The sequence below is a fragment of the Myxine glutinosa genome, chromosome 10, assembly GCF_964187855.1.
Source record: "Myxine glutinosa chromosome 10, kmMyxGlut1.1, whole genome shotgun sequence".
Taxonomy (NCBI): domain Eukaryota; kingdom Metazoa; phylum Chordata; class Myxini; order Myxiniformes; family Myxinidae; genus Myxine; species Myxine glutinosa.
In genome coordinates, this window is record NC_136270.1 from 62,098,124 (window position 1) to 62,113,980 (window position 15,857).

General features: G+C 46.3%; 2 protein-coding genes across 6 annotated transcripts in view; one reads left to right on the forward strand and one right to left on the reverse strand.

Annotated features, from left to right (window-relative positions):
• LOC137434165 (periodic tryptophan protein 2 homolog) overlaps positions 1-5,586 on the forward strand; it is a 44,881-nt gene extending 39,295 nt beyond the window's left edge. The window contains exons 19-21 of one of the 2 annotated variants that reach the window (XM_068126893.2): positions 4,047-4,197; positions 4,468-4,542; positions 5,003-5,586. In XM_068126893.2, coding sequence (XP_067982994.2) covers positions 4,047-4,197; positions 4,468-4,542; positions 5,003-5,183 — 407 coding nt within the window. In that variant the 3' untranslated portion in view covers positions 5,184-5,586. Of the gene's footprint in view, positions 1-4,046; positions 4,198-4,454; positions 4,543-5,002 lie in introns of both variants that reach the window. The other variant, XM_068126891.2, reaches the window with a different exon arrangement.
• Positions 5,587-5,709: 123 nt separating this feature from the next.
• LOC137434166 (dnaJ homolog subfamily A member 3, mitochondrial-like) overlaps positions 5,710-15,857 on the reverse strand; it is a 37,056-nt gene continuing 26,908 nt past the window's right edge. Inside the window, exons 9-12 of one of the 4 annotated variants that reach the window (XR_013624740.1) lie at positions 9,549-9,672; positions 9,269-9,366; positions 7,236-7,347; positions 5,710-6,031 (exon numbers count right to left, since the gene is read on the reverse strand). Coding sequence is in view for 2 of the 4 variants with exons in the window: in XM_068126894.2 (XP_067982995.2) it covers positions 7,262-7,347; positions 9,269-9,366; positions 9,549-9,664 (300 nt within the window). In the remaining 2 variants the exon portion in view is untranslated. The remainder of the gene's footprint in view (positions 6,032-7,235; positions 7,348-9,268; positions 9,367-9,548; positions 9,673-15,857) is intronic. The other 3 variants (XM_068126894.2, XR_010985800.2, XM_068126895.2) reach the window with 3 other exon arrangements.

A 15,857-nucleotide genomic window follows, 5' to 3' on the forward strand; every position in this document is an offset into this window, starting at 1 on the left:
GATAGTCTCTCATACAACCAAAATGGTGGATTCAATTTGATTTGTGAAGGCTTACGGCCACATTATATTCTTACAGTCCATAATATGCCTCAGGTTTCTTTATGCTGTAAAAGCAAAACAGAAGCCTGATAAATAACGTCACGAGTTGGTCAAGTTTTAATGGCATTCCTTGGCAAGGCTTTTGTTGCATTCATCAATTCCTGGTACACATGGCCATACTTTGGCTGCAGTCGTACATTGCCTGCTGGGAAAGCAGGAAATAAATTGGTGAGTGCCGCAGTTTAAAACCCCATTGCAACAAAAAAAACTGCACAAGTGGAAAGATTAGTTTGAGGGAAATGTGAAAACATGGTGTATCAGTTACTGTAGCGTGGTGTACTTGACGGCCATGATACAAACACGTACCAATCACTCTCGTTACAGTTCTGCTGAAGCAGTTTCTTGATTAGGGTTACAATCCTGGATATTTCACCACTCTGACAAGGGACGTTTTGGCCGGAATTTGTAATTTGAGGATGTTGGCGATAGCTTGCCCACTCTTTGTGAAGGGCACCGTGGGATCTTTAACGTCCACCAACTGATTTGCTACCGGACAGTTGAATGTCCATCCGAGGGATGGCACACACATTCAATTTCCTTGCCTGTGAAACACCAGGATGACGGTTTATAGTTGTCGGATTAAAACCCAGACTGGACAGCTCAGAGGAGAGCGTGTATACCTTTCGGCCATCTTGCCAGCTACGATGATAGCATACCCATAAAATGCTATCAGCAAAGCCTGTACGAGGAAAACCACTTCTTTATTCTGGCCTATACGTTTAACAATAATAGCGATTGCATTTATAACGATATCGTTTGTGTGCAAAGGTCACTTAATATGTATTGTTACGGACACGGCTAAAGATGTTGCTTGACCGAGCGGAATGGCCGCCGTGTTCGTACAGTTTACCCGATTACCCCGAACGTTGGCCAAATCGCGTCACAGATATTCAATTGGGGAAAACTCTAAAGCGATCGAATGGAAAGAGGAAGAAGAGGACGAAGACGTACAGAAGAGGAACAGGATTTATTATTTATACCACACAAACGAAAAGGAGCAGTCAAGGTTATTTACAGCAGGTGACACAGTGCAAAGATTAGCTTATCTAACTGGCTTACTTAGACCCAGACAGACCACGGACAAACGGACAAGGCTGACTCACACAGGGATTGATGGCAGGTAGACCGATGGCACAAGGTGCACCTTGGCTCGGGGACAGGATACAGCTCAGTCTTTGGGAGGTCTTTCTTAATGGCAGAGGTCTCTCGGCGCTCGGAGGGTGCGTCCTTTCTCCTTCAGCTCTGCGCGCATCTCACGTCACCACTCCCTCTGCTGCGCATGCTCAACGGGGAGTGACACGCCCTCGGCTGGTTGGCTCCGCCCCACTGGGGCCGGTCCGCCGCTTCCATTGGGTGCGGGGGTTACCGGGCTCCGCCCTTGACGAGGAGCTGACAGGGAGCCCCTATTTGGTAACCCCGTCGAGCACATGTTCGATGGCGGCTCGTTGGGAAGGCCTAGTGCCCTCCCAACACCCCCTACCAACCAAGCCGGAGTGAGGACGCGCACTTCCCGCGCCCGCCGCTGCTGTTGTTGTTGTTGTTGTTGTTACTGAGAACTGTGAGGAAGAGCTGCGGGGAGGTATTGGGAGGTCCTAAACTTCCTAACGGTGCCATACAATCACATTCTGGTGCAACGAAGGGTCAGAATAAATGGAAACGAATCCTTAACTGACATAGACTAAGAATAACTAGCAAGATGTCCTATAGTTGTCTACGTGAGATGCGGTGGACCTGGATGCGACATTTAATGGGGGGAAATAGGGGGAGGTCGGGTCTACAGAGTGTGGTTTACAGAAAGTGGGACTAGGGAATGGGGGATTGGGGAGAGTTGGGGAGTATTGAGGAAATAGGGGAATATTTACAAGCGGATATGGATGGATGTAAATCCCATATCCGCAACAGTATGTACTACATTCATGATGTGGATTAGATGTATTGTTGTATTAATGATGCGGATTAGATGTATTGTTGCATTCATGATGTGGATTAGATGTATTGTTGTATTAATGATGTGGATTAGATGTATTGTTGCATTCATGATGCGGATTTGATGTATTGTTGTATTCATGATGTGGATTAGATGTATTGTTGTATTCATGATGTGGATTAGATGTATTGTATTGATGATGTGGATTAGATGTATTGTTGCATTCATGACCTGGATTAGATGTATTGTTGTATTCATGTAGATTAGATGTATTGTTGTATTGATGACCTGGATTAGGTGTATTGTTGTATTGATGACCTGGATTAGGTGTATTGTTGTATTGATGACGTGGATTAGATGTATTGTTGTATTGATGACGTGGATTAGATGTATTGTTGTATTGATGACGTGGATTAGATGTATTGTTGTATTGATGATGTGGATTAGATGTATTGTTGCATTCATGATGTAGATTAGATGTATTGTTGTATTCACGATAGATTGGATCAGATGTTTTGTATTGATGATGTGGATTAGATGTATTGTATTGATGATGTGGATTAGATCTATTGTTGCATTCATGACGTGGATTAGATGTATTGTTGTATTCATGTAGATTAGATGTGTTGTTGTATTGATGACGTGGATTATAGATGTATTGTTGTATTGATGACGTGGATTAGATGTATTGTTGTATTGATGACGTGGATTAGATGTATTGTTGTATTGATGATGTGGATTAGATGTATTGTTGTATTGATGACGTGGATTATAGATGTATTGTTGTATTGATGACGTGGATTAGATGTATTGTTGTATTCACGATAGATTGGATCAGATGTTTTGTATTAATGATGTGGATTAGATGTATTGTATTGATGATGTAGATTAGATGTATTGTTGTATTCATACTGTGGATTACATATACAGGGTGTAACAAAATTCTGGAATCAAAGGCTTTTATTCTAGCAAATGTTCAAATTGTAATCTATGGTGTGCTTTGCATTTTGTAGTTTCAACAACTGTATACAGTGTATGTATCCATACTGATTTTGTTCCATTCCTTTCGAATGTGATCTGTCAATGCCTCAAGTTCACAGACGGTTGGCATACACAACAGATCTCAAATGACCCCAAATGGTAATCCATTTTCATAGGTTCTAATCCTGAAAAAAAACAAGAATACACAATAAACCTATGATTCCAGAATTTTGTAACACCATGTACAGTGTTGTTGTGATCATGATCGATTGGTTGTGCCAGCTGAAGGGCCAGTCTATGATGGGCACTTAAGTTCTGTCCTTCTTAAACAGGGAAAAGCACTTTCAAGGGATTTCCATGAACTCTTAAGGACATAACACTTATTATTATGGGGAAAATCAAGTCAGTCTTTACGTATAAATAATCAGTGTGACCCCCTTTTGCTTTGAGAACTGCTCAGCTCCATTTGGGATTGATTTAATTAGTTTAGGGATTATGTCAAATTAAATATTTTCCCAAAAGTGTTGTAAAGCACTCCGGAGCATAGTCAAACTGCTCACGCAACTTTTCTTTCTCTCAAATATATTCACCGTTCATTTATTCTATTAAGACAAAGTGTCAGTCAGTAATAACTGTAATGAAATGAAGAATGTGGATATGTATCTTCAATATAATGACAAGTTTGTCCTTGAAATCGTGATTTGAGAAAGCTTGGCATTGATTCAGGTGGACTCCAATTTTGCACCCACTGTGTATCCTTACAATTGAATTCTCACTTCAGTTTCCCACCCACTTCTGGAATAGCACACAAACCACCAGGGGGCACTATTTCAGCCTCATACGTACATACATACGTACATACATACGTGATAGCTACATTATGGTAATATTATTATGACAACTTCCTAAATGATATATTTTTAGAAATAGCTATGGATGATCCACACAGCTGCGGCAGCGTTTCTATGCCAGCGCTGGTGCCGTCGAAAGCGACATTTGACTCGACGCTGAAGTAAAATTGCTGTCCTTGTGTTTGTAGTTGAAGTGGTAGCTGGTGTTCTGCCAGAAATCTACGTAGAAAAAACACTGGACTTCACCGCTACCATGCTGGAGTCCTCTCGCCATGTTCACTTCTTCCTGCTGTGGGCTCAACACCTTCTCACCCTCCATGGGCAGCAACTCAAAGTGCGGTGAGTGTGCTAATCAACTTTCCCACCGTGTTAGTCACAAGTAGATCAGTCTGTTTGTAACATCTTTAGAGATCTTGTGCACCACCTGACAACATGTGTTGCTTTTTAGAGGGGAAAAGGAGGGAAGGGATGTTGGAGAAGTGCGTTTTCTATTTTCTTGGATGTTTCATCCACATTAGAATATAAATATTGCACAACAAAGCATTGCAAAGTGACGTCTGCTTTTCAAACGAGAACGTACCCAAATGTCTGTGCCGGCACTCCTTTCAGATCCGCCTCAATTCTCCCTTTGATCCGAAACTTACAAAAGAACATCCAGAAGCAGTACGATGACCTTTCCAAGGTGTAAGTATTGAAATATAATAATGGGAGCATCATGCTCGGTCATCATTACCATCTGCCATGCTGCACTTGCCTATATATTTTTTAATAGCCAAAAGGTCTAGCTAACTCTGGGTTTGGAGAATATTCCAGGTGAAGGTGATATTGGAACACCTTGTAGTTTTTCATCCATTGTAGGAATACCTGCTCCAAAACATTGCTTCAAAAAGGGGACCAAAAAACAACAACCACGGTGCCCGAAAAAAGCCAACCCCCGCTTTGCGGGGAAAAATGGCCTCTAAAGGTGGTTTGTAGGAATACCTGCTCCCAGGGTGATTGTTCCATTTTGTATTTCTAGACATTACTACTCAATGCATTTGCATTGCTGTCGAGTTCCTCATCCAATCCTTGCATTACCAGTCACGAGTAGTGTGCTTGGATGCAGAGAATGTCCTCACAAATTCCCTTGACCCACCTTCCCCAGGTGCGACTGGAACACCTACGGCTTGATGTATGCACTGGCACTTTGTCAGCAGCGAGGGATGAAAAGAACTGCAGAAGAGGAAGACGGCACTGGCAATCATGACGACGACTGTGGCGATGACGACCATGTCGATACGTTCGCCGATGAGGACGACAATGTCGTCATCTCAGAATTATTCTAAAATGAGCAAAGTGTTAATCGACCAGGTCCCAAGAGTTTGAGATAAGGAACGACCTTTATAGCCATGAGAATTTGCCGATCACGAGGATGGTTTATCTTGATGAACCAAAGTCAAAATTCAACTTCATGAAATCGAGTTTGCAAAGTTCAAGACTTTCTCGTCTCCACAACGGACTTTTGGGGACTGAGGAGCGTTTGCTTTCGAAAGGCTCCTGGCACATCTGGGTGGCGGTACCTTTTGTACAATTATACCCTCCAGGAAGAGTTCCAAACATTTAATTTCCTACTTTGTGGTCATGGTGTGCTCAGTCATTTAAGAGTGGAAATATACAAAATCATACCTTTCCAATTGTACATTGAATGTCTTATGTAATCTTTCTATTAAAATATTTGGTGTAAGTTTATATGAAGGATCTTATTTGAATGCAGGAACCAAAGATGGGATTCAGACCACCAACTGAGCACAAGGACAAACAATTGAACTGTACATTAGCATATATTTGTGCACAAATACTATTAACACATCCTTAACTTGTACAATTTATTGGCAGTAGAGAATCACTACTGGTGCACTGCAGGCTTCGTCAAACTTGTCTGCACATGTCCAATAAATGCGCAGACCACCTCGTCCGGGTACATCTGTTGAATGCACCAGAGCTCAACGCCTGCCACAATATGCGATGAGTGATGGAGATCGGGTTCATGTGACGGTCGGAGGATCGGGAGGGCACCGACACGTTTGGTGTTGGCCGATCCGAAGAGGACATCCATTTAGCTCGGCTGTGTAGTCGTGGAAATTAGATCCCCTTCGGATTTGGTCTCGCCCTCATACGCCTGTGAATCGTTTTCCTGGGGACAGGTGGATGAAAGGTCTTAGTCGTTTGCACCCGAAACGCAACCTTGTGATCCATATAAACTCGCATTTCAAGATTCCATGCACAACATTTACATTGTTTTTGAAATCGCTGAAGCACCACGTGGTCATTTCAATTACTTCATCCATCAAAATTTCTCTTCAAAAACATTGGCATCTCCCACAGAGCTGAAGCGCACCAGGCCTGTTCATCTCCCATTGCAGACGGGTGAGAGTTGTTTTTCTGCCTCCATTCCTATCTAGCTCCCTGTGAACCTCAAGGATAACATGCTCTTTGAACCACCACAACCACCACCTTAAACTCACTCCCAAGATCGAGATTTGCTTTTGCTGCTCCTCTCCACTTCTTTATTCTGCTTGTGGAATCGCATTGCTGAGGTGGTTCAATCTACCTTCTCAGGCTTCAAGATGGAGGTGCACCATTATCTCAAGTTATCCCCCATCCCTACCCATCGTCTTCTCTACCCCATTTACCCGCTTTCTCCTCCATCTATTATTCATTACCTGTTGTCCCACTATCTGTAGATTTGCTTTTCTTCCCTGACACATGACATTCCTGCTTTTCCACGAGCCAAGACTTTATAAACAAAATAACGTTATACAATACGATCCCTGGTGTTGGGCTAGCGGCTAGGGTGCCGGCTTAGGATCCAAGGATTCTGGGTTCGAATCCCGGTCGATCGCTGAATTAACGCCAGGGGGGTTGACTCAGCCTGTCATCCTTCCGAGGTCGGCTAATTGAGTACCAGTTCACTGGTAATTCCCTGTTTGTCGTTAAAGGTGGCAAAAAGGGTTGGCGTCAGGAAGGGCATCCGGCCGTAAAACATTGCTTCAAATAGGGGACCGAAAAACAACAACAACCACGGTTCCCGAAAAAGGCCAACCCCCGCTTTGCGGGGAAAAATGGCCTCTAAAGGTGGTTATATATATATAATACGAATATTTTCACGATACATTTACCTTCTCACAAAACCTGTCATGGATCCAAATAGACCAAGGCATGAATGTGGAGGGTTTAAAAAAAATGTACTGCAGGTTGAGGTTAACCCACGTTATCATCAAAAGGAGAGGGAAATCTCCCACAAGGACAAAGTGAGCAGCTTGGAGGGAGGTGAAGCAATAAAATGATGTTTGTTGTAATGTTTTTTAAATCAGAAGATTACTGAAAATATATCATACCTCCCTCTGAGCTGGCTCATCCTTCCTCAGACAAACAGCCTCTTTAATTTTGACAAAAATCCCTCCTTGGGTTCACATTCATCCTCGGGACTATTGCTGGCCTGCCTTGTATCTGCAAAAAAGGCAGGCACAGCGCACACAGTCCCAATACTTGGTACTTTCCCAAAGTTGTCAGTGTTTAGAATACTCATTTGTGCTTCAATTGTTGTTCGGTTAGTACAAATGGAACTTGTATTTGGTATTTTCTTTATCTTGGGAACCGGATTAATCGAATTCAGCATACCCTAATTATGTTAACAAGTGAGGTTCCCAACTTTTACCCAAAAATGCACCTTTACATTTCTCAGAAATCCGTCTGGTCGAGAAGGGCATCCGGCCATAAAAGCATTGCCTCAAACAGGGAACCATGATTGTCATGGGGCACGCAAGGCTAACCCCCACTCGTGGGGGAAAAAATGGCCTTAAAACGATCATTCATTCAATCACTACTGACTTGCACACATTGAGCCTGTCTCACTTCTACACATCAACTCTTTCATTAATTGCACAACTCACCAAAATAAATAAACCTCAGCTTGCACGGCCTTTGCCTGTTCATAACGCAATGGAGTACTCATCATTTTGGGCTGGGTCCCCATCATCACATCTCCTGCATGCTGTGAAATCTGAAGCTTTTAATATTATTGGAATCTCCTGAAATGCAGTCGAAGGACAATGGCTGTTACTCTCACATTGCAGGCAGGTTGGTGATCTGTTTTTACTGCCCTCTCCTGTGATTGAGCTCCCTCTGTGTTCTCTCAAATGTCAGACACTCCCAAATAACTCCAGGAAGCGCATGTTCTTCCAGTAGCCACATCCGGGTTAAACACTCAAAATTCAGGCTAACTGCACATCTCCACTATTTCCGACTGTGGAAACTGTATGGAGACTGTTCCATCACTCTCTTCCCTCCACAGTTTCAAACGAGAAAGAGCAATCGGAGATTGCAAACCCTTGCCAGGATGTATTTTCAGTGGTTTTTAAGGCTTTTGTGTTAAAACAAATGGCGGCCGAACCACGTGACTGATATCATTTTTTTTTCCTAAACTAATTTATTCCTAGATTATGGTCAAGAAATTCCATCTTGATAGGATGAAGTTTTGTACTTGTCGAATTATGACCATAATGGAGGCACCTATGACATAATTAACATATTTTATTCCCCATGGAGAGTTCTTTACAATGAGCCATGTCTCAATTTTTTCTATTCAGCACTTTCGGAGATAGAGGTGCAAAGTTTTCGATTTTTCCAAGATGGCGGCCGAACCACGTGACCTATGATATAATTATCATTAAAAAAAATTCTGCAGATGGAATGGCACCTACGGTGAAAATTTCCTGTCAATCGGACCAACGGTTGCAGAGAAAATCATATTTATTCTGTGTGGACAAACAGACAGACAGACAAACGGACTCAAATGCAATACCCTCTCCTCAGGCGAGGGTAACAAACGGCGGTGCACCGTCTCATGACATCCCAATCCCTAACAAAACCCACACATTGTGCAGACAGTCTCCTGTGAATTTCAGCTGCTTCGATTTTTTTTTTCTTTTCTTCACAATGAACCTGACGCAGCTCTGCTCAATGTGAACACGGCTGACATCTTGCTTTTACCCAGAATGCTTTAGCTAGCAATGATGTCACTTTCTGTATAATGTAACTGCAATGCATTACTACCACTTGTCTAAACCAAAATCGAGCAATATATTTAAACTGGTACAACCTTTATTCACATGGTGTGCGAGGACACCTCGTGATGAATATTAAGTACAGCTCGTTCTGACTTATCGTGCACCATCAATGCCTTGTAGTTTTGTTTACTCGCTCGTTTCTCCAATCGACTTCTTCCTCTCCATCTCTCAGCATGTCAGTCTACCTCCCTCCCCCCACCCCCAGTCTCGTTGGGTTCTTCCATAAGCCGAAACCTTTTTTTTTTTTTTTTTAAAGCAATACTTGGTTTGGCCTTGCCATGATGCAGGGAGCTCCTACGTACCGGTTTTCGTATTGGTGATGCCATCAACCGTTCCCTCCACAGTGGTTTCGTCTTCTGCATACTCGCTGATAAGTGCACGCTGACGCTGGGTAAGCTTCCTGGAACAAATAAGTCTTTGTCAATCCACAAGGGTGTAACAGATAAATGTGACCAATTATGAGATATCCACTGATCTAGAGACCCATCGTCAAAGCCGATTTTAAATTTTGAATTAAAACCCAACATCTTATGAATTCCCACTTTTAACAGCAACTTTTAGCCTTTCAGAGATATTCCTTACTTTGGGATTTTCACTTTCAGATGAATGTAATGGTCTCCGTAGCCGTAGCTGTTGACTCTGCTGATCCCTTTTCCCGTCATACGAACCCAGTGGTCGAATGACATTCCTGTTGGGATCTGCAAAACTACTTTGACTTAGACGAGTCATAAATCAAATGGGATGAGCACAGGTTACCTCGAACCAACCGAAAACAAAGCTTAGACAGGTGCAATGCAATTGACACTCGTGGTGTATTTCATATATATATATATGACAAATATTTGTGTTTTGGGTTTGTCCAGTGAGTATAATAAAGGTAAAAATTTCCCCCTCAGTTAGTCACACAAGCAACATGTAGCCTCACGATAGTGTAGTTATTTCTTAGTATTTGTGAGCTTAGTCCTTTTCCTATGTTAGTTCGGCGTTGAGTAGAGTCAGGAGTCCTACTTCTACCGACTTTCCAGCCTCCCTAGCCTCATGCCCTTTGCGCTGACTTTGGTTCATTTTGGGCGAAATTAACACGAAGTAGGCCTAGGAGGGTCGGGGCGGGGCCGAATGAGGGGCGGCAGAGATGCTGACGGTAAGCATGAGCCGCCAATCAGGGCTCAGAGGTGGTGGCGGCAGCACTGCGTCACAGGGCGTGGTAAGAGGGTTCGAGGGGGTTCGAGAAGGTTCGGGGGCGCATCTATATAACCCGTTGCGCAAAGCCCCCGAGAGGACTAGCGTGGGAGGACTCGATAGGACTACCAAGAAGGACTCGCACTGACTGCTGCCCAGGGAGAACTCGCGCGCACTGACCAACCCGAAGGAATCGTTGAAGAGGAGTTGTGAGCGTCAGAGAACTGAGAGATACGCGGGTGAAGAGAGACGCGCATGAACCGGAATACGCGCTATTATAAGTGACGCTCGGTTGAGTTGGAGGCCGATCCATATACAGTGCATTAAGTCGCGCGAGTGGTAACAGCTGTGTAATCGCCAGCCGCGCTGAGAGTCCCGCGTTTGCCGTTCCACCTCATCGGCTGCCTTTGTTCGGGAGACGCGCTACGAGGTTCCTTCCATCGCCTGCTGCCATCTTCGCGGGACGTGCTGGGACCGTGGAGAGCCGGACGGGGCCGTTCCTGGACGACCACGTCGATGCGTTTGGCTGAACATCAATCCATCTGCAATTCCCTGTGTGAGTGTGACGGGCCCGAGTCCGGGGGATAAGATAAGACTGATTAAGTGCTGCTCTGTGTCTCTGCGTCCCGATCATTGTACATACGTGTGGGAATAATTAAACCTGTGTTCTTCCTTTTTCCATTCGATCGTTCCTGTGGTTTCCTCATTGGCTAAGCGTGGTACGAATAGAACCGTTCGAATCGGGTTCCATTACCTAATATAAACTGCACGGACCACGTGGTACTCAATCCGCTCGGCGTACCCATACCACACGTGGCTCGTGCGAGGCTTGCTTCCTCGCTTCCGTGGCGGCACAGGGAATTAGGTACGAGCGAGAGTTGGTCCCGAAACCCTACTTTGCGTTTGCCCGGAAGGGACGTTTTAAGTCTTGGTTCCGTCAAGCCCAGAAAGAACAAGGGGATTAATCCCCCCTTGGTAAGGGGAAGAAGGGCGGCAGAGAACCGTAACAATTGGAGTCAGGAGTGGGGATTTGGAACCCGGGACAAAATTTTTGGACACCAAATTTACATATTGGCCGTAACATTTGGTGTCTGGGAGTGGAATTTGGAACCCGACCAATTTTTTTTGGACGAATTGGCCCCAAAATTGCGAGTGACCAAAATTTAGTATTAAAAGCCAAATTAAATTCGTACCATGGCTAGTCAAGACGGTCGAATGCCGGTGGGGGTAGAAAATGAAAAAATAATGACCCAGGACCCACGGGAAGAGTTGGTAGAAGAGGAGGAAAGTGATGAGGGGCCGGCAGCAGGGGTAGAAAAAGGCGGCGCCTCACACGTGGCGGCGAGAGCCGAGCCCGCGGTGCCAGCGGTTATGGACCTGTACTCACTCATGACGCAATTCATGGCGATGCTGAAAGAAGAGGGGGACAAATCAAGGGCAGAAATGAAAGAAATGAGGGACGAAGCAAGGTGTAACAAGGGCGAACTGAATGTGAAAATGGACGCCCAAAAGAATGACAAATAAAATAAATGGGAAAATGGACGCCCAAGATGACAAATCCACCCAAGAAATGAGAGAAATGAAAGACGGGTTAACTGGGTTGGAAAACAAAATGGGTGGTCAATTGAAAGAAATGGGAGACAAATACACCCGGGAATTGGAAAACTTTATGGCGGCGTCGAAGAAGGACACAAAAAAGCAGGGAAGGACATTGGGAGGAGGTCGCATTGGGACACGACGAGGTAACGCGGTGTGAGAAACGCGTAGGGCGCGAGCTTGGGCAGAGCGCAGCCAAGTTGACCGGGAGCATAGAAATCGCGACACGGGGTGTAAAAGAGCCGACGGCCGCCGAATTGGACGAGGAAATTTCATGCCTGTCGTCGAGCTAGATAAATAAATAATTGGGGCTGAAGAGACGGCAGAATCAGAAATTAAATCGAGGGTAGTAATGGAATGCACACAAAGTTCGTGTTCGCATCGTGATGCCGGGCTTGCTAACCAAATGAAAAGTTTGCAGGTGTTGCCGGAGAAGAAGGTCCCCAAGGTGAGATATAATGGCGCGAGTGTGTTTGGTGGGAAAAGGGTTTTGGCGCGCTTGGGGCATAGACGAAACCCGGGCGGTCGTGGAAGGTCCATGGTGCGGTGTACGAGGGCGACTGGTGCGCGTGTGAGAGGAAAGTGTGCACCGGAGCACGAGTGTGTGCAAGAAAAGTGTGTTCCAGAGTGTGAGGGAGAATGCACACCGGAATGTGTGCGGGAAGAGTGTGTAACAGGAGAGTGTGTTACAGAGTGTGCGGGAGTGCACACCAGAGCGTGTTATTGGGTGTGTACCAGGAGTGCACACCCGTGGGCGTTACGGAGAACGTAACGGAAGAGTGTGCGCGAGGGTGTGCAATGGCCGATTGTGTTACGGAGTGTGTAACAGAAAAGTGGGCGGTAAAGGAGTGTGTGGAGGAAAAGTGTGTAGTGAGGGGCGCGAGTGCGCCTGGGTGGTGTGCACCTGAGTGTGTAAGAGAAGAGTGTGCATAGGAGAGTGCTGTAACAGAATGTATGGAGTGTATGGGGGCGCATCGGTGTGCGAGTGCGGAGTGGGTCGCGAGGTGTGGTGAGAACGCGGCTCAAGCATCGACACAGACCGGGGTAGCGTTTAGCGCGACGGATAGCAGACGTGAGCCCTCGGTGAGTTGTGTGCGGCGGGGATCGATGCCACGGCCGTGTCACAAGGATCGACGTGCATGATTTGTGCCGGCCCCCGCCCTGTATGGTTGGTGCCGCGCCGTGGCGGTAAAGGCGAACGGCTAGGTTCAAGGGGAGGTAGGAGAGTTCGGAGCCGCGCCCCCTGGCGGGTACGGTGCTCCGACCGTGGGCGGTTGGGGCCATCGTGCGTGGGACCTCGAGGCCCCACGTAGGGATGGGGCCCTGAACCTCGGCCCATCCATGCCTCCTCCCCTGGATCGAAAATGCCGGACGGACCCAACCTACAGTAGACCAACCACCCGAATGGATCACTCGGCCTTTCGAGGCCGAGCCATGACGATATATTTCCACTTGGAGAGGCTCAAGTGTAGTGGACGAATGGAAATAATGTACCCTGCGTTGCGGAGTGGTAGTTTTACCATTCCTCAATCCGGGCCCATGAGCATTAGATTAGGGGGATGGCAGTGTTAGGCACATGGGGGGCCAGCGATGGTTACCTCCATGGGGCACCGAAGCTAGCCGAGGGAGGGCTAGGATAATTGTTAGTGAATTAGATGACAGTAGAGACATGAGATTTAAGTAGTGACATTTGTACTGCAGAGGGGACGTAGAGAGATTAGATGGTTGTTAATGACGAAGGGAAGTGCTTAGCTTAATGGGATGACGGGGAAGCACGAGTATTAGGGGAAAATCAGTTAGATAGATGATGCTGTGTGTGTGAGGACTTTGTGTTGGATAAAATGGAGTTGTGTTTGGAGTGTATGGGAAGTAATAGTGTGAATTCACTTGCATGGTGTGCAAGATGAAAGGTGTGCGAATTCGGTTTGTGAGACAAAAGGTGTGAGATAAATGGTGTGCGGAATATTTGGTGTGGAATGCTTGGTGTGGGAATAAAAGGTGTGGAATGCATGGTGCGAAGGAGTGAATGGGGGGAGATGAACCCATTCACGAATACCCAGGGTGGGTAGTTTCAAGCCAGGTAGAGGGCTTAGGTAAATTGTTTGGATATTGACACCTGTGGTGCAGGTAGTGGCAAAGTAGTGCTTTGGAGGATGCATGAGTATATGAAATGGCTGGGCGTGTGGCTTAATTGGTGAGTATGGTTATTGGGGCACTCCGTCACTGGTAGTTTGTCGGCCAGGTGAGGCCTCAGGTAGGCTCCGGGAGCCAGTTATGGTAGGGGTGAGTTGTTCAGTGGGGCTCGAGGATCCAAGGGAAGGACCCGGGTTGCCAAATGCCAAGGAGGGCATCAGAGGGGTAAAGAGCCAGGAGGGGCTTTCCCCAGTTTAGGTAGTCGCAGGAGCAGGTAAGCTCGGGTGCCGACTTCAGTGGCGGAGGTGCGCAGGTAGTTGGACCTGCTAGTGGAGCCACATGACCCAGCCCTGAAATTGTGCAAGGGCACAGTAAGAAAAATTGGGGAGTGAGACCCAAATCCAGGGGCACCTCAGAGTGGGCAATGGGGATTCGGTTTTTAGAACCACATAGTTTAAAGATGGCCGATTGGCAGGGTATGACCCCGGGTAGTTTAAGAGTTAATGCCATTAGAGTAGTTAGGAAGAGAAATCCCCTTCGCGCCATCCACATCCATTCACCAAGGAGGACGAAGCTCCGCACCAAGATCAACTGAACTGTTGAGTGAGTAAGACGCATCATGATGTAATGGGACATTGTGTTTGTTCCATTCCTTCCTACCTGGGAGGGATTGGGAGACGAATTTGGTATAGAGGGGGATATGGGAGACAAGACGTAGAGACGAATTTGAATTTGTAAATACAAGGAAGGGCCAGGGTAGTGTAAGCCGACATTGGGGGGTACGGACGGTTAGGGACGAGCTTGCTCTGCTCGCTCTTCCGCGCCCCTCGTATTGCATTACCTTGTATTTCTGTGTACCTTTGTGCCCTTTCCGCTTTGCTGGTCGTGCTTTGTCTCTCCCCCCCACCCCAGGACCATTTTGGAGGTGGAATCTCACTAGTGCGCAACTGCTCAACTCGTGCGTAAGTCACTCGGGATCTCTGAACGACTCTCGATCCAACTGCTTTCTCAACTCCCACCGGGACTCAACTCTGCGCACGAGTCCAACTGCCCGCAATGGCGTTCGGCCTCGTTCATATCCGGATCTGCGCGCTGAGTTCCGTGCGCTCTTGTTATAGCCTCGGCCGGTGACGTCAGCCTTGGTGCTGGTGACGTTAGCCTTGGCGCTGGTGTCAACCAATCGGAGCCTCGTAACTTCCCGCCCTCTGTCGACCCGCTTCGCGCCTCCCGCGTCCATTCGCGCCAAACGAGCACAGCCCTCCTGGGCGTGGTACTCAAGGTGGATAGGCCTGTCGGAGGTGTAAATGGCGGTGGCCATGCGGCGGTGTCCTGGCCTGGTTTCCTTCCTAAGTCATGTAAGCGGGAAGGGCGTCATTTAGTGTTGTACTAAAGGTCCTAACTAATGTTTAAGTTGTGTGCAGTGCCATAACGGAAAAAGGTTTGGCTACCAGGTGAGACATACAAGGGCTCTACTCATTATTCCCTACACTACTTAACACACGAATCTCCTGGTAGATTCACAATCATACATCTTCGCTGACAAAACGCCTACACATGACTTATTACAGGTAGATTCCCTATCGTGACATCTCGAAGCACGTTACCTACTCAGATCTACTCTGCTCTACTCTACATATGTCACTACCCAAATTCGTAACAGTATAATAACATGACACTCGCGGCAAGAGTGAGCTAACCCTTTGGAATGGTTTAGAATGGTTTTATAATGTTTAGAATCATTTTGGAATGATTTTTTGGAATGGCTGGGAGTTAGGACTGGGCTAGGAGCTAGGGATCTTTGTTCCTTTCACATTTCTTTCTATTTTTTCATATTTCTCTGTATTCATTTCAATTATTGCTTCTTCTTCTTTATTTCTCTTCATCTATCTGTCCAAGGAGAAGTGAATTCTTGCAGGGATTTTTCTGAAAGGTTCACTTGGCTGCACCTGGATGGGTTTGGGGGTTGAGGAGTAGCGGCTGAAA